This window comes from Saccoglossus kowalevskii, chromosome 12 (genome assembly GCF_978046115.1).
Source record: "Saccoglossus kowalevskii chromosome 12, keSacKowa6.1, whole genome shotgun sequence".
NCBI lineage: Eukaryota > Metazoa > Hemichordata > Enteropneusta > Harrimaniidae > Saccoglossus > Saccoglossus kowalevskii.
Window position 1 is genome coordinate 2306169 of NC_140652.1, and position 23650 is coordinate 2329818.

At 36.1% G+C, this 23650-nt stretch overlaps 1 protein-coding gene across 1 annotated transcript; it reads right to left on the bottom strand.

The window, feature by feature from the left end:
- Positions 1 to 755: 755 nt before the first annotated feature.
- On the bottom strand, positions 756 to 17982 carry LOC144351793 (gamma-aminobutyric acid type B receptor subunit 2-like). The gene is made up of 14 exons (XM_085506071.1): positions 17905 to 17982; positions 14180 to 14281; positions 13633 to 13704; positions 12571 to 12777; positions 12252 to 12485; positions 11345 to 11408; positions 10733 to 10804; positions 10316 to 10466; positions 9491 to 9623; positions 9123 to 9230; positions 8891 to 9013; positions 8231 to 8572; positions 7198 to 7404; positions 756 to 2281 (listed from the first exon to the last, which is right to left on the bottom strand). Exons 1-14 carry the CDS (start codon positions 17959 to 17961, stop codon positions 2246 to 2248), a joined length of 1908 nt encoding a protein of 635 aa, XP_085362197.1. The 5' UTR covers positions 17962 to 17982; the 3' UTR covers positions 756 to 2245.
- Between the last annotated feature and the right edge of the window lie 5668 nt (positions 17983 to 23650).

The window sequence follows — 23650 nt, forward strand, 5'->3', positions numbered from 1 at the left end:
TATAACAACAACTCACCAGCATAGATTTTTTCTTCATTATATAAGCGCTACCATGGAAAAGCACGGTATGATACTGAATTATATTATTGAATTTATTTAGATCAGCCGAATAGCGGTTGTTTGCTTGATACTACAAACAAAACACAAGGGGATACTATCAGACTCTCTGTGTATTCATGGACGGTACTAAAGTACCTGCCATGGTGTATTCAAGTTTTCCAGGAAGGTTATCTTCTAGCAGTAAGATTGAAACTCTTTCGTTTGACTTCGCACATGCGATGATAACAGTTCGTCCTGATAATACAGATAATACTTCACCTACTTAGTCGAAACGGGCAATTCCGGCAATAATTATCTCTCATTCGATCGAGGAAGTTTTCACCAGGGATGTTTCATCTATCCTGGTTCTTATTCAATGTTAGAGAATTAACACAGCTTACAGTTTGGACTCACATTGATTGATAGATTGATTGATGGATTGATAGATTGATTGATGGATTGATAGATTGATTAGAGTCAAACATACAAGCCGCGAAGTTCCATACATATTAATGGTTTATATGGCTGTCAACGGCACTTATATTTTACATTTCGCAATTTGACAAAAGCCTCAGTTACTGAATTGACACTATAAAATGTTCTGCAGATTTACCGAAGATGGAATTATTTAGTAATTCAACGTGACAAAAATGCAAATCAATATTTGCGAATAAATATTTAAGACTGGACAATAACTTCAGATGACACATGCGAGGTTTTGATAATAGTATTGTAAAATTCATTTTTATTGTGAAATTTAAAAAGTTTGTTGACATATATATTATCATAAACTGTCCTGCACATTGCGCTATTATCAACATTTCTCAACTTTTAGTTTCCAGTATAAAATACACTGTTCTGTGAACTGTTCTCACTTATCATATCAGTGAATGAACAATTAAAACACTTCTCACGATTTGTTAATTAGGAAAAAACTTGTAATTAATATAAACACAGTCAGAATATGTAAATGCACGAAGTAAGAAAATGATAATATTATTCAATAATATAAAAAATTGTTCTTTCAAGAAATCATCTACAACGTCAGCCACTGTGGCACCAATCACCGATAATGATACTGTAACCATAGCAACTGACACAATATACTTTCATGCCGCAAATGCATCACCAGCCCCGAGAAAAAAAACACTATACTTATTCCCTTGTTGCAAATCGGTGAAAATTCAAACATGTTTTATTTAGTGTGCATTCGAATGTAACCACTCCTAGTAGGTCTACAAGGCAAAAAAAAAACGTTTCTACTTTCCCAGTTCCGTCTGAATATTTTGCCTAATTTGTTTGAATCACAATTATAACCACCATTTTATTCGCCGCGTTTCATTTTCATCATGAATAAATGTCCCATGGAATATCACCTTCAGGACTGGTTCACGCCAATAGTATTTACAATTTGTTGTTGTTAGTGATATTTTCGTAGCTAGTTTTTCACATCTTATTTCACCATATAATTTTCTATGGTATTGTACGTACTAGATAAGAGTACATTTGAGAAAAAAAAATACTTGAAATGTAATACCACCTCGCCAAATGAGTTTCAACTCAGTTACCCGCTACCCGGTTCTTTGCGGCGGATAATTCAATAAGTTCTTGCAATAGTTCATGTTCTCTATATTAACCCAACCCATTAACAATAGTATAATTCTGTATAATGACAGTGTCAGTGTCAGTATGGTTTACCAGTATTTGTAAGTATTCGTTACCGTTACGTACTTATATTATGTAACTGAATTAGGGTGACATGTAACTCGTGTGATACTATCCGATGGCCGTAAAAGGGTGTAATAGAGACCGACCAAAATACCGATATTGTTTAGATCTGTTATCGTCTGTCAATAACAACTACTGCATAGGAGATGTTCTACTCTTCGTTACGCGGAACCACAAAGTAGCAAGTATTTTAACAACATTTCTTTAATACACCGATATACGTCATTTTGACGTCACAAAAGCGCTTCATCAAAAGAGGGCGCGACTCATACCAAAGGTGTATTGTCCAATGTAATCTACTAATCACACGAACACTCGGAAAACGTGTCCAAGGATAATAATAGAAATAACAATAGAAAAAATAGACAATTGAATTTTTTGAGATTGAAACTTCAGTACTGTGTCTCCAATATATGACAGATAGTAGAGCCCGCTCCTGAAGGTAGTTGCTATGGCGATATACTGCAACTATTGACTTCTAAGCATGGTGTGATGTATCTTCTTGTCCAGCAATCTGTAAACAATGTATTGTGAATATAAGATATATTTATGTATGTATTGCCATATATCGACATGACTCACATGTGGTTTGTTGTTGTTTTATTTTAAACAAGAATAAGGGAATTTAATGAAACTATTTATGTTCGAAATAAGTGTGCTGTATATATATATATATACAATGGGATATATATTCTTACCGTAAGTCCGATCAACACTAATTATTTAGTTTGCTAATGGAAATGTTAGTTTATCTATGCTAGTTTTCAAAATACACTGACTATACCAAACATTTTTTTGCTGAATTCAGGAAGATGCAAGTAAATTACAAATAAACTCTGTCCTGATTTACTAGGAAAATAAATAGAATGGAAGTTGTTGGACCCGATAATATAATAAATTCCTGATAATGTATCATTAACCGATAATGTAACACGAATTAACCGATATTGTAATAAAAACCGATAATGTAACAACACGCAACCAATAGTGTAACAAAAAAAGGACCGATAATGTAACAACTCGCAACCAATAATGTAACAAAAAGGACAACCGAAAATAAAACACAAAATAACCGATAATGTAATAATATGTATAACTGCAAACTTGAATTCATTGAAATTGTTCGCATTTTCCAGAACGATATGCACCATACTGTATTTTATATCCTCCCATCAAACAAATATTTTTTGTTTGGTTTTAGCTGCAATTTAATTAAAAAGAGTACTGAAATTCTCTTATACTTTAGGATACATGTCCAGCATGTCCAGCTAATATTGACTGCATATATTTGTGTTTAAAGATTGCTTTCGGGGTTTCCATGAAGTTACGGCGAATCATGGGACCTTCCAAGACAATATGGAGAACCATATTGAGAGGGGGTAAAAAGTGGTTAAATTTTGTAAAATAGCAAATTATTAAAGGCCCAATTTAGTCGTCTTGGGCGATTGTTTATTTAAGGTGTGGCTATGCTAATGAGTGCATTAATCACTTGCTCGACGTATGTTTACAGAACCCCTTGTAGTTTATTTACAAGCTAATGACACTTCTATAGAGCATTGACCTGAGCTATACAGGCATTCCGTAACGACAGCACTAATAACGGAGCTAATATGGAACGTGTTACGTATCATATGAATTTACCAATCACGATGCCACGGCGATGACAAGTAATATATGCAGGCACCCTTAGGGTGCTTGCATGCTCGCTACGGTGAACAATATACAAACTATTCACTATCACTTTCCAGTTCGAAGGATTAATTAATAACCTTTAATTATAATAAGTTTTGAATTTGCGACTTGGATACTAATAATATTTAGCTCTGCTGCCATCGAAGATGACGCAGCAACTAATTACTGATTAACTGTCGTTCGTTGCATTTGCATCTTCTTCTTGAAGACCAGTAGCCTGAGTGTTTTGATGTTTAAAGGGCGGCAGTCGTCGCGCCGTGTCCTGTTCGATATGGGACTCATAGCGACGTATACAACGCGTGTAAAATACATTGTTTATTTACATGAAATTCGAGCACGCGCTGCGCGACGGTCACCGCGCTTTAATATACTACTACCTTGGGTGGGCCTCTCTCAGATTTTACGTCAATATTGTATTTTTGTAAACATTTTGGGTAATTTTTGTCAAAACTGCTTTTTCTGACTACTTCTTGAAAACTACTGATTTAATACATGTCATGTAGGTATGACGAACTATTCTCAATTCTTAGCAATTATTTGTTTATGTTTAGTAACAAAATGATACGCGGTCATTCTTAGGATGTTTATGGAATCACCAATAGAAGGGAACTACTAGCTAGAAGAGACAACTTTTTTCACATTTATTCTAGTAAAACAATAGAATTATAGTTGAATTACAACAAAAATGTCACACGTATTATGTATAACGTCAGGCAAAGTAATGTCAATCTTTATCACATGCAAACTTTGCATGTTGACCTTTCACTCACACTCACCAAGATAGGCACAAGCTCAGATACTCGTGATATTTCTATGTTGTTGTATTGTTTATAAATGTATTATTTGTATTTACTGATATTTTCTGCAATATGACCTTTAGTATCATTATTTCAGAGAATTTCGTGACTCCAACAACAGATAATTTCAATAAGATAATTGTAATATGTATGAAATATACGGTTGGGAGTCGGCCACCATTCGACACCCCGAAAATAGTTTCGAACACACACATGTTTTATATCCTATCGACTGAGTCCCTGTAGTTATATAAATATATTTAGATTTAATTAATGATTTTAAATATATTTACTAATATAATAGCGTATTTCTTATGCATTTACATGTATTATTTTTTAACTCATACGCGCATTTATATTTATTTACCAATAACTCGCACCTTATAAGTACGGCGTATTTATTTAATATAAAATACAATTATATGTATGTACAACTGACACAATTTAATGTCATGTGTTCATCAATTATACATACATAACCAATAGAAATATAAACTGCGTCTGGTGCGTCTGTCGATGTAAATCTTTAAACATATTTGTTTTCAAAAATCAATATCAAACTAGTCCTGGAAAATCATATAATTGTGGAAATACAACAGAGTGAATAAACATTTCTGAACTGATCATCTCGGCAAATTGAATTCAAATGCACTGTACTTCTGACGTATGAGTTATTGGCAAATAAATATACCTCACTCGGATGATTTAGCACACGGAAGATTTTTCGCATGTCACCGGGTTGTACGAATTACGACATTTAATTTGAAAAATGTCTTATATATTTACAAAAAATAAGATCGTTGTGAGAATTACTGAAGAATAAAATTGCTAATTATTTATTTACACCTTGCCCATGTCTACGAAATTACGTTTTTTATTTATTTAAATTACATTATTATGAAAATAAACACAATTGAATACAGCTTACGAAAATACCCCTTGCCGACCCTCTAATGTCATATAAAGCCTGCCGCTGGACATGATGTGATTTCACCCATTTCTAAGAGGATAAACATTTCAAACACAAGAGCGTTGTAAAGCATCCAGTTTTCTTGTCGGTGGACGATACAAATTGAATCTGGTATCAAAGCCAGTAAAACGTTTGGCACGCACAGAGACTGAAGCAGTTATGTGAGTGTATCTGATTTTTCCTTTGAAATCCTCTCAAAAAAGCAGGAAATGCCATTTTTCAGGGGGAGCATGCCCCTCCCCGGCCGGACCCCGAAACTTGCGCCTTCCCTCAGAGAGTGAAAAGAACCCCCAAGCAAATTCCTGGCTACGGGCATGCTACGAAATGATGATCATCACTAAATAACTGACGACATAAATGCTACTACTGCGAATAAATTGAGACAATTCATCGATTCGTGTGATTTCCTTCCTATTTGTAAAACATGGTTAGAAAGCGACACACCTAAAGTTCAGTTCATCGCCTGCTATCTGAATTCAAAGCTGCGATTGGATAATAACTTGACGCGTTAGTGAGACCCCAAACCCAGTTAAATTGCATAGTTTCATTTTTCCCATGGATTGTTTTCTGCATATCGACCCGAGATCGATCTTTTCCGATGAGATAGTTATTGGATGTATACACTGTGACACAAAACAGGAAACATTGAAGTTATCGTTTTAGATTGTCGACATGATGGAAGGGAAATACACAGACATCTATAGTGACGAGGGCATGTAAATATCAGTACTATTGTACAGGTGTTCGTATCTATGATAGCCAAACACGCCAAAATAAAACGCCACTGTAATGAAATATTTTCGTTATTGCCATGTTTCACAAACCCACGAGTAACGTGTATTCACGTCATTATCTTTACCAACAATATTTACCTTAGTCTTATTCAGCTTGAATTTGGAGGGGCGACGCCCCCACATTTTTGTTTAGAGGGGGCGACCCCCACTAATTTCAAGTACTGAAGCTCGTTTATTTTACAGAAGAGCACCACGGGCCGAAACGCCCGTCCACCTTAAAAAAGCAATAATAATGTCCACGCTACACGGAGTACGGGCTACAATTTAAGCTAATATTATATGTCTGCATATCGGATAGACCCAATTGCGTTCACGCACGAGAGGTGTCGGGGGTTAAAAACGAGCTAAGGAATTCCCAAACCTGTTAAGAGTATAACAAATCTTCACAGTCATTTTAACTATGATTACTCAGTACAGTAACCAGGAAGGTATAAGTTCAACGGTGATAAAACAATACCAAAGTAAAGTCAGTAGCACGGAGTTTCATCGTCGATTCGATTCACAACTACTCTTGATGTGCTCGCGTTGATTGTCATGCCGAAAATGTCACACTCAAATGAATAGTTATTAATGTAATAGTAAATCTTCCAAATGAACATAGAATGCAATGGCGTTTTGGGCGCTTAGCGTATCTCGAGCGGGTCTTAAAACGGACCAGATGTCATCTGGACTTGGCGATTCGTAGCCCGTGCTGAGCGTTCACGCACGTTTTATTAACACGGGCTAAGGTATCTTCCCCCTAAGCCCGTGCTAACGAGCTGCGTGCGAACGCTAATATTGACTTGTTTAAAATAGGAGTGTACTAGTCGCCTAAAAGAATGACGAAAGAATCAGATTTGTTGGACAGTTGATAACTTGCAAATATGTTATTACATTATCGGTTGTTAAAAAAAATATATTACATTATACTAAACGTGGAATCGCTTATACACGTTACTAATACACACCAATCTCTTTTATGTTGCACAATTGTTATTAGGTTCATATCTAGGTAATGTACATATGGGTATAACCGTAGTGCAAACATAGCATAGAATTGTACTACCAAGTAATAATACAACGGAGTCATATCACGTGTTATCCTGTATTGACATAATCACTACTACGAGATGAGATATGTTCGTGTGGATTGATAAAGATAGAATAGTAAATCAGTGATTATAAAACACTTTAATACCTGTCTGCGATATGTAATAACTGCATCATGTGCTTCTCTGTAGAGGTCTCGTAGTTTCTTTAATTCCTCTTCCGCTTTAAAACACGAACCGCTAGTGTGTTTAAATGCACAGGTAACCACTGTCTCAACACGACTTCCATTGGCACCGGTCTGTAATGTCATTCCAGTAATCTCGGGGGCCACGTCGCTGTTCCTTAGGTCTAACACCTGAATATCAATAATTCAAGGGTAACAATTTGCAATAACTGATTACGTCATACAGTCGATTACGTCATGTGTTTTTACATTGTAATGTATTGGCATTACAAGCCCGTCTTTATTAAACATATGTCACCATGGTCACAATACAGTGTACCGTATGGTTTGCATGAATTATCTGTATTGTACATAATTTAAGGGATGTGAATTTCAAATATTGAATGTTTACGCGATATTTCCATGGTTACACGATGTTCACGACGAGAAAGTACCACAAATTCTAATACTCAGTCCCTGGCATCACCAAATACCGCAAAGTATGTGGTCTGACAGTACGGGGTCACATTGACGCTAAACATCGGTCGATATATGTCTATTCTTACGTTCAACATAGTATACTCAATCATTGTCCGAAAATATTGTCCGAAACGTCTAGTTATTTTGAACAGGCACTTAGAACAACGATTACCAAATATACTGTAACCTCGCTTTAACAAAGTAACTCTTTGGAAGCATACAAGTTTGTTACAATGTTCACTATAATAAAGTACATAATACATTGTTTTCGTTATGAACGGGTGACATACAACGTGTTCAGTATATCAGGAAATGTGTTATAAACGTATTCATTATAACGAGGTTGCAGTGTATTGACGTGTCTTCATTAGATTGTAAACAAATATTCGAACAAATCCGAAATCGTGGACTAAAATTAAGAAGTATGCGTCAAAGATAAAATGCTCACGCCACTGTAAGTTGCTATCATTTTAATCATTTTAACGCAATATATGAGAATGCCATCCATATACATGTACATTTCAACGTATCTTCTCACCTTAGGTACGAACACTATACACAGTGTGGTGGTTGTACACAAGACAATAGATAAACCACTAATGGCATATTTAACATCAGCTTGCTCTGCTGGCACTATGAATGACGTAGGTACACCGAGTAGACATAAAACCATGACGTTGTACACAGCAAATCCTATCAAACGTGAATCATTAAGCTGTGTATAACGAACGTTTCTTGTTTCCCACGCCAGAAAGCATCCAAATAGTAATATTACACCTTTGTATCCATAAAGAAGTCCCAACCATATGGTGAGATAAGATGAAGAACACTCGGCAATAACAGGAATTATATTTATGTCAAGAGGACCATCTGTAGACAACTGGAAAATATTAACATGAATAAATTAATCTTAATTGCCACTAGAACCCTGGTATCAGACCCCACAATTGGTACAGTACGTAGCGACATACAAGGAAGCTTTATCTACTGTGAGTGAAAACTGTTCATAAAACATAGTGCACACGTTTAGTAAAATCCATGCACCGCGACCGCTCGTCACAACATATGTGTCTACTACTTTGAGAAAGAAATATACCTCATTGGTAAAATGCTTACGATAACACATTTAAACCAAGGATGACAAATAATATAACTAGTGAATATTAATTTATTGCGGGTATCTAGATGTGAAACTTACTCGGCTAGGCAGCTCCTTTTCTTCGTGACGTAATGGATCCAAACACACCCAGAGTAATAATATTATAACATCAATGGAAATTAACACGAACACTATACCAAGTAAATGTATGTCTTTTATTCTCTGAAAAGATAAACACAAAGTGTAAGCCAACTAACTACATGCTACGCAAAATGTACCTGTGACGTCATTTAAGGAATAATATACTCGTAAGGGAATATATAATACTTACAATACTTTTCATTTTCTTGTTGGTGAATATTTTATGTATTCTCCATGTTTTACTGAACATAGCGCCGAACCCGATAGTGAAACCAAGACATAAGAGCCACACTCTCAGCTATAATGAAATCGCACATAAACATACATTAAATTAAAACGTATTTAGCACAACTAGCTTTACAGTAGAAACCATTTCGCAGTGACTTAACCTATGAAAATTGCATATTATATCAACATATTGAGTAGTAATTTTGTATATCACCTTTGGAAGACGGCAACTCACAAATGTGGGGATATTGCATTATATATTCATCATATAATTATGTTAAAAGTAAAACACTGTGTAACACAAGAAAGTTATAAAGAAATCACTTGTACCTGGCATAATACTACAGTGAAATCTCCCCCAGCCATGTAACCATCGAAACCAAATAACACGTTAGCCATATATGCTAACACCGCACCTAGGATTATAGCACCATTTAGTTTAGGGCTGGACATGCGGATAGTTCTGCAGAAAACAATAACAATTAATATTTATAAATTTTACAAATACATGTATATACAAAATGGCTCTATTTAGGCAGATTGCAGTCGCAGTATTATTGGTGTTGATCATGACGTTGCTAATGACAAGTATATTATTAATTATCTGTCACCATAACGCCATAAGTTACAGCGTGCTGCAATTTTGCGGTATTCCACTGGGTAAGTTGCATCCTATTATATTGGGAAATGCGAATTCCAAATATGGAACGACTACGCGCGTGAGCGTTCTCTAACAATAAAAATAAACATGATAGCCCCAGGGTTTGACCGGGCCCCACACAAAGAAGTTCGTTAAATCTAGTTATAAACTTTTTGAATTTCGGTATTTCCATGATGTATCCTTGGGAGGAAAAGATGTATAATAATAAGGTTATTACGAGGATACCGCAAAGTATGCACTCAGACAGTACGCGTCGTTTGATATTCCCGCTGTACTGTCTTCGTGTATACTTTGTGGTATTCTCGTAATAACGTCATATCATATACGTTAAATTAAAGAGCAATAATTTGTATAAACAAAAAAGATTTAAATCAAAATGTAAATATGATGTATCTACAGTATATTCAGAAAGGTGTTTACATTATATCCAAATATTATTTTTTTTTGCCTTAACGATATACTTATTCGTGGTTTTAGTTTCAACCTTGACCTACCTTTTTTCTTTGTTCATAACATTGAAAACGACGAGATAAAGTGCAAACGCGATACCCAGTACTGTCAATGCACACATGCAGTAAAATAAGGAGTAACTAATAGCTATGATTTCTCGGTCTTCCAGTTGACGATCCGGGGGAACAACGCCATCTAGTGACAAGAAAGAACAAGTGACAATGTTGATTTAATACGATTCGAAATAAACAAATAGAGTTGCTGTAAATATCAGTAAGCAAAATTCATTGAATCAGAGCCAAATTAATCAATCGAAAAACAACTTTTTAAATATAGGACGGTAATCTAACACTTCAACAAATATAACATCGTGTATGTTAACATTTGCGTGAATACACATGTAAAACAAACTTACGTTGACATCTGTAGGTACCTGAGCCGTGTTGTCTTGTAATGCTTACCTTTCCACGTAATTTCTGATTTCCAATCAAACATACTGTCATGGTACGTACCTCGAAGTACATATTGAGTGTCTGTAATTTTAAACACATTGCACATAAAGATAATAATCCATATTTTTTTTTACGAAATACCGAAATCAGTTTCACTCAATTTCGTTTTTTTGTTTGTTTAACTAAATTATTAAGCTTGACAGAAATATTATAGTTACGTTCTCTCGTCAACTCTAGGGAACACTGGGATTGTGGAGGTGTTTGAGTCAGGCTGTACATGACTGTTTCTCTTATTATACCACATCAACATAGTGATTTATTTTTTCGGATTGTTTTGAACAAATTGCATATGAACTAACATACCAGAATAATAAGATTTATATCGAGCTCAAATAAACCTAGTGCGGTGGGACTTTTGCATACTGGTATTAAAGCGGGAGGGTCGTCACCTGCGCACGCGCGGGAATTGAGTCCCGAGCGATGATAACAACACACGCTAAAAACACAAAGGCTCATGGGTAGACGCGTGTTTGTAAATAATGACACGTTATGGCCATATGACGCATGCGCAGGTGACGTCTCCCCCGCTTTAATATTAATATATACAGTGCAGTCACTTACCAACAAGTTGGTATATCATAACGGTACCTATTCTATCACCAACACTGTTGAATGCCACTGGTCCCTGGGTTTGAAAAAAACATAATACCAATAAAAAATACGTGACGTTCTGTGCAAAGATCAGTGGTAACACTAAATCGGCAAGCAATTTGGCGGTTCAGTTGGGGAAATGAATTCGGATGGAGAATTATAAACGGTGAAATTGTATTTAAAACAAACACATATATTGGTGAATGCATGAAACTAACTGAGAACATTCAGATTGATCATATTTAATACTATTTTCACCAAAAAACAATTTGTTTTTAAACGAGCTATTTTTAATACTATTTTCACCAAAAAAAAGTTTTTTAAGTTTCAGAAGATCGCTGCAACTGCATGATACATGTGATAATTAAATAATGTAGCTTCAGTGCGAACGAGTGACTCCCCGTATAGCGGTTGTATTCATCCGAGTTGCATCACACGATTCAGAGTTAAACACACATAATGTATTATTACTTCCTCAAAAACATTTACACTTCTACATATGCTTGTTCTTTTAATTTCACAAGGCAACCTTCCCTTTGGTATCAACTTAAAGTTTATTGCCGTACTTTTGGGAACTGATTTTGTTTACATTGCGAGAATGTAATAACGACGACATTACCATGTCTATGACATCAGAAGTGTGGTAAAATGGTATCGGGGGACAGCGTATTCTCTATTGTGACGTCATATGGTATATAATATAATGTAGTGATTTACAATGACATGCCAAATACCACCTGATAAGATGTATATTATCTCATGCACTGAGATAATTATTTAAAAATTATTAAAGTTGTAATTCTCCACGCAAATATCCACGTAGCATATTAGTTAATGACTCAATGCTGTAACTTTGATTAATAGATGGAATACTTACGGACACGCCAATAAAACTTGTATCTGCTACGGCAGCAGCGATAATTTCCGCCATTTCCGAATCTTCATACGTGAAGTCTTCCAATGCCTTGCCTGGCGGTAAACGTTGTCTAGTTGTATTCAGTGCATAAGCTATAGACCACACGGCATCATAAACTAACGGCGCAAAATAAGCTGGATACAGTCCAAGTTCGGAGGTTGCGTTCAGGTAGTGTGAGCGGAAATCATTCGTGTGCTGTAAAAGACCGCATAAATTAGTGTAAACGTGATTTGATTGGATATTGCAATGTATATCAATGACATCATAGTCTTATACTTACAATGCCAAAAGTTGTTTGACCTCCTACTGCGTTCCACATCGTATCGTTAACGACTATGTTACCATTAGCAGCCACCATAATCTCTTCAGTTGTGCACGTGATCGCTTCTTCTTCGGCTGCTTTAGTCACGTTCCACCATTCGTGTCCCCTGCCAGCACTGGACAATACCCATGCATACCGTGGAGGATAGAGTCCCTGTTTATATGCCTATAATACAAAAACAAATCATCACTTGTACTTATTATTATACATTATTATGTCGAGGTTGTGCAAATGATACACCTGTGTGAGCTCATTAAAACCAACAACTGGAAACTCTGTACTACGTATGAATGAGTTATCATGAAGTAACAAGTCTATATTTAATAAATAACAAATTCGTTAAACGTTATTAAATTTTTTTTTTGTGCTAGGCGACAGTTCGGGACGTTGAATCTCACTGTTGTCCCTCCCGTTTTTTTGTCATGTGCAAAATGCAAGTGCTAGTGCCACATATGTCATATTCATGTTTAGCACTACATGACAAGGGTATGTGACTATCGCTATCAAATGGCAATTCATTCAAACGGCGTTATTCTAGCGTCAACCGTACCCGGTCATGCACAAGCAACTACGGGAGTTAACCAAGGTTCTCAAAGTTAGTGATTGAATCTCATTCTCGGTCAGTGGAATTGGTTTTCTTCCCATTGATTCTGTGGCAAACTCACCCAGGATAAGATTTAGGCATGGGTCCACCGATCATAAGTCTGATGCAACAAACAGTAACGGAGTGTTCACCATTGGCCTAATGTTAGGAGCAGGATGAGTCATTACGATATGATTGGCTAATTTAAGTTATACACGGATTGCCTTGTGGAGAGATATGAATGAACAACTCGGGTTAGAATGTGGCTTGCAGTCCTGTCTATTGACTTATCTGTAGTAATTGGAATGAACAAGCTTTTATCCTGGGGTTTCAAAAATGATTAACGTGGAAAAAAATCTATCCCTGAAACATGACAAGACAATATCACACTGCCACACACGTATGCATACTATGCAATTTAGGAATACATATCTTACCTCGCAAAATATTTGTCTCAACTGATCATCGCCATTGAAAATAAATACATAAAATATACGAGCACCGATTTCCTGTTGGAAGAACAAACAAATAGAAACCAATCATTTTATAGTGCGGCGTTTATTACATGAACCATACAGTAGTAGTAACGTGTAATATTTTGTTTATATTACACCCCTGAGCTGTCGCTCAAATCTGATTGGTCCTTGCACGCAATGTGAAATTATGACGTCAACGACTAGTCCCTTCCCTAAGTGCTAAAACATAGCTCGCTTAATGACTATTATTTGATCAATCTCGTTATATACCGATAATATCATGCATTTATCAATTTGTTTTTCCACTGAACCGCCGTTACTGCTTGCCGATTTACTGTCAAAGGTTTGTCAGTTTGTCTCTATAATCGTAAATACAATGATCGCCCCAATTTTTTTTTTAATAACAACGAACAGCGTTGCTGTATGCATATGGTAAAGCGCGCTAAGACGCGTGTGTTTCGTTGGATGACCCGTATTAATCTATTAATAGAGACATAATATAATGTACCTTTAATCTTTTAATCTCATCGTGTATTGACCCCGTCCAGTCTTCAACGGCAAGCACTGTTTTATTGTGTGATATCATGTTGTCCATGTAATAAATTGCATCCTAAAATTAAACATAACATACTACCAGTTACGTAGGATATGTATCTGAGAGCGCAATTAAACATAACATACTACCAGTTACGTAGGTTATGTATCTGAGAGCGCAATTAAACATAACATACTACCAGTTACGTAGGATATGTATCTGAGAGCGCAATTAAACATAACATACTACCAGTTACGTAGGTTATGTATCTGAGAGCGCAATTAAACATAACATACTACCAGTTACGTAGGTTATGTATCTGAGAGCGCAATTAAACATAACATACTACCAGTTACGTAGGATATGTATCTGAGAGCGCAATTAAACATAACATACTACCAGTTACGTAGGTTATGTATCTGAGAGTGCAATTAAACATAACATAACATACTACCAGTTACGTAGGTTATGTATCTGAGAGCGCAATTAAACATAACATACTACCAGTTACGTAGGTTATGTATCTGAGAGCGCAATTAAACATAACATAACATACTACCAGTTACGTAGGTTATGTATCTGAGAGCGCAATTAAACATAACATACTACCAGTTACGTAGGTTATGTATCTGAGAGCGCAATTAAACATAACATACTACCAGTTACGTAGGTTATGTATCTGAGAGCGCAATTAAACATAACATACTACCAGTTACGTAGGTTATGTATCTGAGAGCGCAATTAAACATAACATAACATACTACCAGTTACGTAGGTTATGTATCTGAGAGCGCAATTAAACATAACATACTACCAGTTACGTAGGTTATGTATCTGAGAGCGCAATTAAACATAACATACTACCAGTTACGTAGGTTATGTATCTGAGAGCGCAATTAAACATAACATACTACCAGTTACGTAGGTTATGTATCTGAGAGCGCAATTATGTGCGTTGTGAATGTAAGAAGGGTTGTTTCATATCTTTTTCGTCAATTGTGTTTGAGAAAAACTGTCTGCAACAAATCAAATAAAATGTATGGATGCCGTGTTAACTAAAAAGCTGCTAAAGAAACAAAGTTATTTAAAGTGTGCGTCAATCTCTGTGGCCAGATATACATTACCCTAGAAATATAATGTGCACAAATAGTAAATGCATGCATAAATTATAAATTATAAAAGATAGAAATAGAACAAAACAGCAAAACACGTCTTTATGTTGATGAAAATATCACACTACTGAAATGTATGTTACTATGACAGCAAACTCGGGGAAATGAATATAGAAATTATTATTTTAGGTGTACCACTTGCTTCCCGTCGCCTGTCTGGTTTAGACAACAAAATAAAGCCATTTTATATATTTGAAAAAAAAAACACCCTTAATAGTGCTAGTTTTGCTTGAGTTGTGGATATTACAATGCGTGCGACAAGTTACTTTCATTAAACATTTGTATTAGTACTTGCTTGTTAATATTCATATATTTGTAAGAGAGCAGTAATTGTACAATCCAGTAAAACGATATAACAAGGTTATCTGTTACTCAAACTAACGCACATTTTATCAATTTTACATTGCAGTCATTATCATGGATTGTGACTATTTTCCTGTTGTATGTAGGTTAGTTATGTGGTGTGTAAGTTGCCCTGCGGTGTGTAGGTTGTCCTGTAAAATGTAGGTTGTCCTGTGGTATGTGGGTTAGTCTATGGTATGTAGGTTGTCGTGTGGTATGTAGGTTGTCCTGTGGTATGTAGGTTGTCCTGTGGTATATTAGTTAGTCTATGGTATTAGGTTGTCCTGTGGTATGTGGGTTGTCTTGTGGTAGGTAGGTTGTCCTGTGGTATGTGGGTTATCCTGTGAAATGTAGGTTGTACTGTGGAATGTAGGATGTCCTGTGGTATGTAGCTTGTCCTGTGGTATGTAGGTTGTCCTGTTGTATGTAGGTTGTGCTGTGGTATATTAGTTAGTCTATGGTATTAGGTTGTCCTGTGGTATGTGGGTTGTCCTGTGGTATGTAGGTTGTCCTGTGGTATGTGGGTTGTCCTGTGGAATGTAGGTTGTCCTGTGGTATGTGGGTTATCATGTGAAATGTAGGTTGTGCCGATGAATGTGGGTTGTCCTGTGGAATGTAGGTTGTCCTGTGGTATGTAGGTTAGTCCTGTGGAATGTGGGTTAGTGTATGGTATGTAGGTTGTCCTGTGGTATGTAGGTTGTCCTGTTGTATGTTGGTTGTCCTGTGGTATATGGGTTAGTTTATGGTATTAGGTTGTCCTGTGGTATATGGGTTGTCCTGTGGTATGTAGGTTGTCCTGTGGTATGTAGGTTGTCCTGTGGTATGTAGGTTGTTCTGTGGTATGTAGGTTAGTCCTGTGGAATGTGGGTTGGGGAAGGTATGTAGGTTGTCCTGTGGTATGTAGGTTGTCCTGTTGTATGTAGGTTGTCCTGTGGTATATTAGTTAGTCTATGGTATTAGGTTGTCCTGTGGTATGTGGGTTGTCCTGTGGTATGTAGGTTGTCCTGTGGTATGTGGGTTGTCCTGTGGAATGTAGGTTGTCCTGTGGTATGTGGGTTATCATTTGAAATGTAGGTTGTACCGATGAATGTTGGTTGTCCTGTGGAATGTAGGTTGTCCTGTGGTATGTAGGTTAGTACTGTGGAATGTGGGTTAGTGTATGGTATGTAGGTTGTCCTGTGGTATGTAGGTTGTCCGGTTGTATGTAGGTTGTCCTGTGGTATATGGGTTAGTTTATGGTATTAGGTTGTCGTGTGGTATATGGGTTGTCCTGTGGTATGTAGGTTGTCCTGTGGTATGTGGGTTGTCCTGTGGTGTGTAGGTTGTTCTGTGGTATGTAGGTTAGTCCTGTGGAATGTGGGTTGGGGAAGGTATGTAGGTTGTCCTGTGGTATGTAGGTTGTCCTGTGGTATGTATGTTGTCCTGTGGTATATTAGTTAGTCTATGGTATGTAGGTTGTCCTGTGGTATGTGGGTTGTTCTGTGGTATGTGGGTTGTCCTGTGGTATGTGGGTTGTCCTGTGGAATGTAGGTTGTCCTGTGGTTCGTGGGTTATCATGTGAAATGTAGGTTGTACCGATGAATGTGGGTTGTCCTGTGGAATGTAGGTTGTCCTGTGGTATATGGGTTGTCCTGTGGTATGTAGGTTGTCCTGTAGTATGTAGGTTGTCCTGTGGTATATTGGTTAGTTTATGGTATTAGGTTGTCCTGTGGTATGTGGGTTGTCCTGTGGTATGTAGGTTGTCCTGTGGTATGTGGGTTGTCCTGTGGTATGTAGGTTGATCTGTGGTATGTAGGTTAGTCCTGTGGAATGTGGGTTAGTGTATGGTATGTGGTATATGGGTTAGTTTATGGTATTAGATTGTCCTGTGGTATGTGGGTTGTCCTGTGGTATGTAGGTTGTCCTGTGGTATGTAGGTTGTCCTGTTGTATGTAGGTTGTTCTGTGGTATATGGGTTAGTTTATGGTATTAGATTGTCCTGTGGTATGTGGGTTGTCCTGTGGTATGTAGGTTGTCCTGTGGTATGTAGGTTGTTCTGTTGTATGTATGTTGTTCTGTGGTATGTAGGTTGTCCCCAGGTAGGTGGGTTAGTCCTATGAAATGTAGATTCTCCTGTGGTATGTAAGATAGAGAGATAGTTTGGGTGCATACATGCAGTCCCATTCGATCCAGTCATTTACTCACAGCTTTTAAGGATGTTGCGTGAAATATTGCAGCTCGATGCCAACCAAAGAGATCCATGAGTGCTAATCGTGCAGGATTCAGAGACATTTGAGGCATGCGTGTTCTATAGTATAACGGGAATCGTTCTTTATCCGATAAATCAGGTGCAATGGTAGAAAACCCCATCTGAAAACAACATATTGATTCGTTAAAACGTGTCTTCGTAAGAATCAATCACCCGGTAATGTGGTTAGCAGAATAAATTATATATCCAATTACTGTCACTGATATTTGTCTTCTGATTTTGTTTATTTTTAAAACCATATCCATGTTTATATAGTACATTTAACCACAGCAGATATACCAATGTTTGTGACTTAATGTCATGGTTGTGTTTCTATCTCTCTGTAGCAAAATGGCTGATGAAATTTCGTTGTGAGTAGAAGATATACCTCAGTTTTGTATCTGCAACATTCTTTGCAGTCATCGCATACACTTATCCCGCTGACCTATATAGCCAAGGTATGTAAATGGACGCGATGGTGGCAGAGATGGTGTGGCTCTCTCGTGAGATCTCACGGGATCTCAGTGGGTATTTTCGAATATGATTTTTTGGCGATCACTACGAGCCGTGATTTTATTATTACTGTATATGTGTACCATTTTTACATAACAAGATTTAAGAGAAAACAATCGTGTATGATTTTTCGTAATAATGTGGGTTTTTTCATCTACCATTTTATATTTTATACAACTGCTAATAGTTAAAAAACATTTTACCTGAACGAGGTTCCAATATCTACTTGTTTCAGCGACAGCCAGTGATTCCGGTTCCTTGGTAGGTCCGAGTATCATGATCTTTGTCGGAGGTGTGTGCAATTGATCGATCAGTTCTCTCATAGCTATTCCAGAATTCCCCTAGTAATATAAATAAAATGTTTATTTTGTATTGATAAATAGTTGATGCCGAAGCATTTTTTTTTACAAATTTTACAACTCAGCTAATAGTACTAAGAATGCTATTAATCGTAATTGTATTGCCATTACCTAAAGTAGAGCTAATATCAATTTGGTGTTAGCTTTATTTTTGATATATTTAAGTGCTAATATTGCTCATAGTATTTCCCCAATATCGTGAACATTAACAATTGTTTTATTTACCACGAGCTAAATCTGCCCTTAAGTGGCATATAAGTAAAATCACACGTTTGTGTATGACATAATAAACCACGTGATCGTTTACATTTATTATCAAACCATTAATTCTCATCGAAGATTAGATTTTCTCATATACAAAGTTATATGTTTTCTTTTAGCACTATTTTTGAAGTTACTTATATTCATTTTCGTTTGTTTTGTTACAAAAATGTGTTTTTCTTTATTTTTTCACTTGAATAAATTGAATTTTACTTGGATTAATATGAAGTGTACTCTATGTATCAATTCTAAAGTGTATTTAGAAATATACCATGTTTCACAATATTCTATTTGTCTTTGTTTTGCATCAGTACTTAATGAAAGTATTTATTTCCGAATTGTTGAATAAATTACTAGTCATATTCATTAAAAGTGCGATCTCCTCAATTCTATAAATGACCAGAAAATTTAGAAAAATTGCTCATCCGCATAATCAATCTAATTATGTGAGTTCATATATATTGTGTTTTTAAACACAAAACTTAAAAGTGTCATTAAAACAATATAACCCGTAAATATATTTTCTGTAAAAGGTTATTTATGGGCATTGTATGCAAATGCATAAATTAAGTCATCAAAACAATAATATTGACCTTATTGTGGGTGGTTTAGACATTTTCTTGTAAATGTTGCATATCAGGTAGAAAACTGATATGAAACAACGACATAATATAAAGACTATTATATAGATTCAGGAAACTAAAATAAAAAAAATGATCAAATATTTACCGTGAACAAGAGTCGTAGTGACAATATTGGACATAAGACACCATCGTGACATTTGTGCATTGCGTGACACAATTGTGTCATACGTGCATGTCACATTACATCAATACATTCATGTATTACAAAACGTCATCGAGTGATACAACAATGTATAGAACAACGCTAAGGTTAAATTATTATGTATTGTATAACGTCACCCCCTAATACATGCGTCATCGTACAATACATCTATTTCGTGTGATGTCATTGCGTAATGTATGTGTATTACATGACAACATTGCGTAATACTTGTTCTTTGCATGATGTTATACATGTGTATTGTGTGACATACTACGCGTACCATGCGTATGCTTTATATTACGGTATCTTACCTGTGTATTGGTGGCATTTAGTTCAAGTCTGTATCCTGAAAGTATGCCATCCCGACTATTGACGTCATCAAATGCCATATGTGCTGCAGTTAGGGAGCCCTCTGCCCATACACCATAACCCTGATTTATAAAATATCCTCCAATGTGCAACGGTATATCTACACTGGTAGCACCTAATTTGGAATTGATAATAGTGTGTGTAATTAATAAAGGGGAAATTGAACGACCTACTGTGATAAGATATATGAACGACAAGGAAAGTTATACAATTTGACAAAATAAAACAAACACAGTTGTGTATTCAGATGAGTGAGTGGAACTTTACTTCTCGATTACTTTCCTAACCGACCATTCAGTAACAGTGGCAGCGACACGGGGGAGAGGGGGTGGTCGCCTTCTCGAAAAAAATGTCCTAAATCAAGCTGAAACCCTTTATGTCAGCAATTTGCCCCTCAAATTGTAAGAAATAGCGTTTCTGAGGGTGTATATTTCCAAATTTTTAAGGGGGAACATGCCCCGGGACCCCAATTAAGGTCGCGCCTTAGGTTTGTGAGCAGATCTCCCCCCCCCCCCATGCAAAATTACGTTCCGCCGTCTCTACGTAAATTCATGTGCTAGTGTCGCAATTTGACTGGAAACCATGTGTTGTAACTAAATTATCAATTCTTAAATTGTATGAAAATTACGTGTACTTCCGATTTGTATGCAAGAAACTATTACATTCCAATCATTCAAATTTTGTGAATTAAAAATGGCGGCAAAGGTCACGTGGTAGTTATTTGATATGATACAGGGGCGACCGCAGAGACTCTCTGTATTTTTTACGTTTTGTACACATGATATCCGGGAGTTTAAAACTCCAAAGCAAGCTGTTTCGAAATGCCAGCAAAAGGAAGAGAAAATAAAAGGACAGAACATTATCAAGTTATTATGATAACAATGCTGCGCCCAAGCCTAACTACATAATATTGAAGCAGAGCAGATTGAACACTCATTAATACAAAACACTCGTAACATCAATATGCAATGTTGTGGTTATAAGAAATGTTTTCTCAGTGAATTACGTTTCATATTGGATACTTGTAACCGAGAGATAGTCAATACGATTATATAACAGTCGATCTGTCCGTAGTCGCTGCACCGTGTGCGCAGTGCCGATTATTTTGAATTTTTCACAGTATTCTGTATTTGAATGACGTCGTATAACGTTTAGTGCTGTTATTTATTTCATCAAGGTAATGTTATGACTCTCTATGTATCACACATTCATGAGGTTACATTAACGCTTCATTCAACTGGAAGTATGGCGTTCTACGTTATTTAACTCTAGCAGTTATTCCCTGTGTCAAACATCGTCATTGGATACACGGATATACGATACGAGCGTTTTAGCGTCTTCTTGTTCTCCTTAAGTTCAGTTTACTTCTCTTGAGACATGTACAATTACATTCTAATTACCACGAGATTCGCAATGACAGAATGATTGTGTATACGTTATCAGGAAAACATAAATGTGGAAAATACAGACATTGGTCTGCATCACATATGTCTGATGGTAATTACGTAGAAAGCATTTAGTACTTCTACATTTTCTCTATGTACTCTGTCTACGTACCGTTTGTAAGATAATGTACACATGTGCACTGTAATTTCCGACCTTCGCATATTGTAACTATTCCTTTTATCTCTTGCCATATTAGATCAACCAAACCATTGTTAAATTTCACAACTTAAAACACTAAATCGTCTTCATCGTCTTTTATCATACCCCGCGGAACTCATTGTGATTGATAATAAACATTACACATGCAGTTATTTGCATTAACCTAATTATGAGAGTATTATATCAAACCACGTCCTGAAGAGAGCATAGACTTAAATCAATTGTTGAGTCATAGTATTTGTAAACAACGTAATATATTGCCGGCAACCCTAAATTACGAACTGTATATTGCCAGCATCCCTATTTTTCTAAATGTGTATTACCGACAACTAACTATATTGTCAGGACCCCTTATGTTACTAACTATATATCGGCATCTATATATACTTAAACTGCCAGTATTCGCATGTTATTAGTTATATTGCCGACAGTCTTATGTTACTAACTGTATATTCCCGGCAACCCTATATAACTAACTATATTGTCAGGACCCCTTATACTACCAACTTTATATTCCCGGCAACCAAATATTACTAACTACTGTATAATGTCAGGACCCCTTATGTTACCAAATTTATATTCCCGGAAACCCTATATTACTAACTATGTTGTCAGGACCCCTCATGTTACCAACTTTATATTCCCGGCAACCAAATATTACTAACTACTGTATAATGTCAGGACCCCTTATGTTACCAAATTTATATTCCCGAAAACCCTATATTACTAACTATATTGTCTGTCTAATTTACTACCTATATTAGCTCTATATCTAATGTTACCAACTGTGTACTACCGGGTCCCCTTATGTTACTAATTGTACATTAGCATCCCTAAGCTAATAGCTGAATTGTAGCATGTATGACTGTATATACTACTTATGTTAACAACACTAAGTTACAACCATATACCCTAGTACATAATGCCAGTATTTCTATGTCACTTTTATAGGCATCCCTATGTCACTTTTGTCGGCGTTTTAAAAATAATAGTTCAAATATTGTATATTAATTTTTATTTTTATTGAAAATATAATCATCCGAGTCGTTGATTTGGCATTTTACTTAAATTTGAACAGTATACGAGTTTCACTATAGTTATACTTAGACAAAGACTAATATTATAAGACCGAAATTCATCAATAATTGTTAACGTCAAAAAATAATAATTCCTTTCATTAAATTGATGCCGGCACTATAGAAGTGTAACTTGACCTAACCGATTTATTTTCATCATTTCTTAGGGTACAAATAATAACACAAGATATATGTTGACAATGGCGGCATGATCCACGCAGTGAGGTGCAACATGTCTCACATCAGCTAGTTTAATATTTTCGTATGAGATTGCAAACACGAAATCTATAACACCATTGTGTAGTTGATATGACAGTTTATGCACATAATTAAATGGATTGGGTACAGGAAAATTTCATTAACGCCGTGGTGATGTTCATTTCCGTATAAATGTTATATTAGTTGTTATCGGAATGCGATATTAATAACTTTTTTTATATCTATAACATACTGTTGTATCTGCATTCAATTATTTATTTAAATGCATTCAAATATTCACCGCCATGTACGTTGTATGCAATTTTAAATTGCCATTTCAATCGATTTCTAAGCCATATCATCAACCAATTCACTTGCACTTATATTTCGGAATGGCGAAATGAAATATGGATGTAAGCATGGATTATATATAGGGTTGATTGCGGTCACATGCACTTAAGTGAATAGTAACAGAATCGTTGCGCAGTGGCAGGGGTATTGTTAACTGCTAATTACTAATACAAGTCGACTTATGA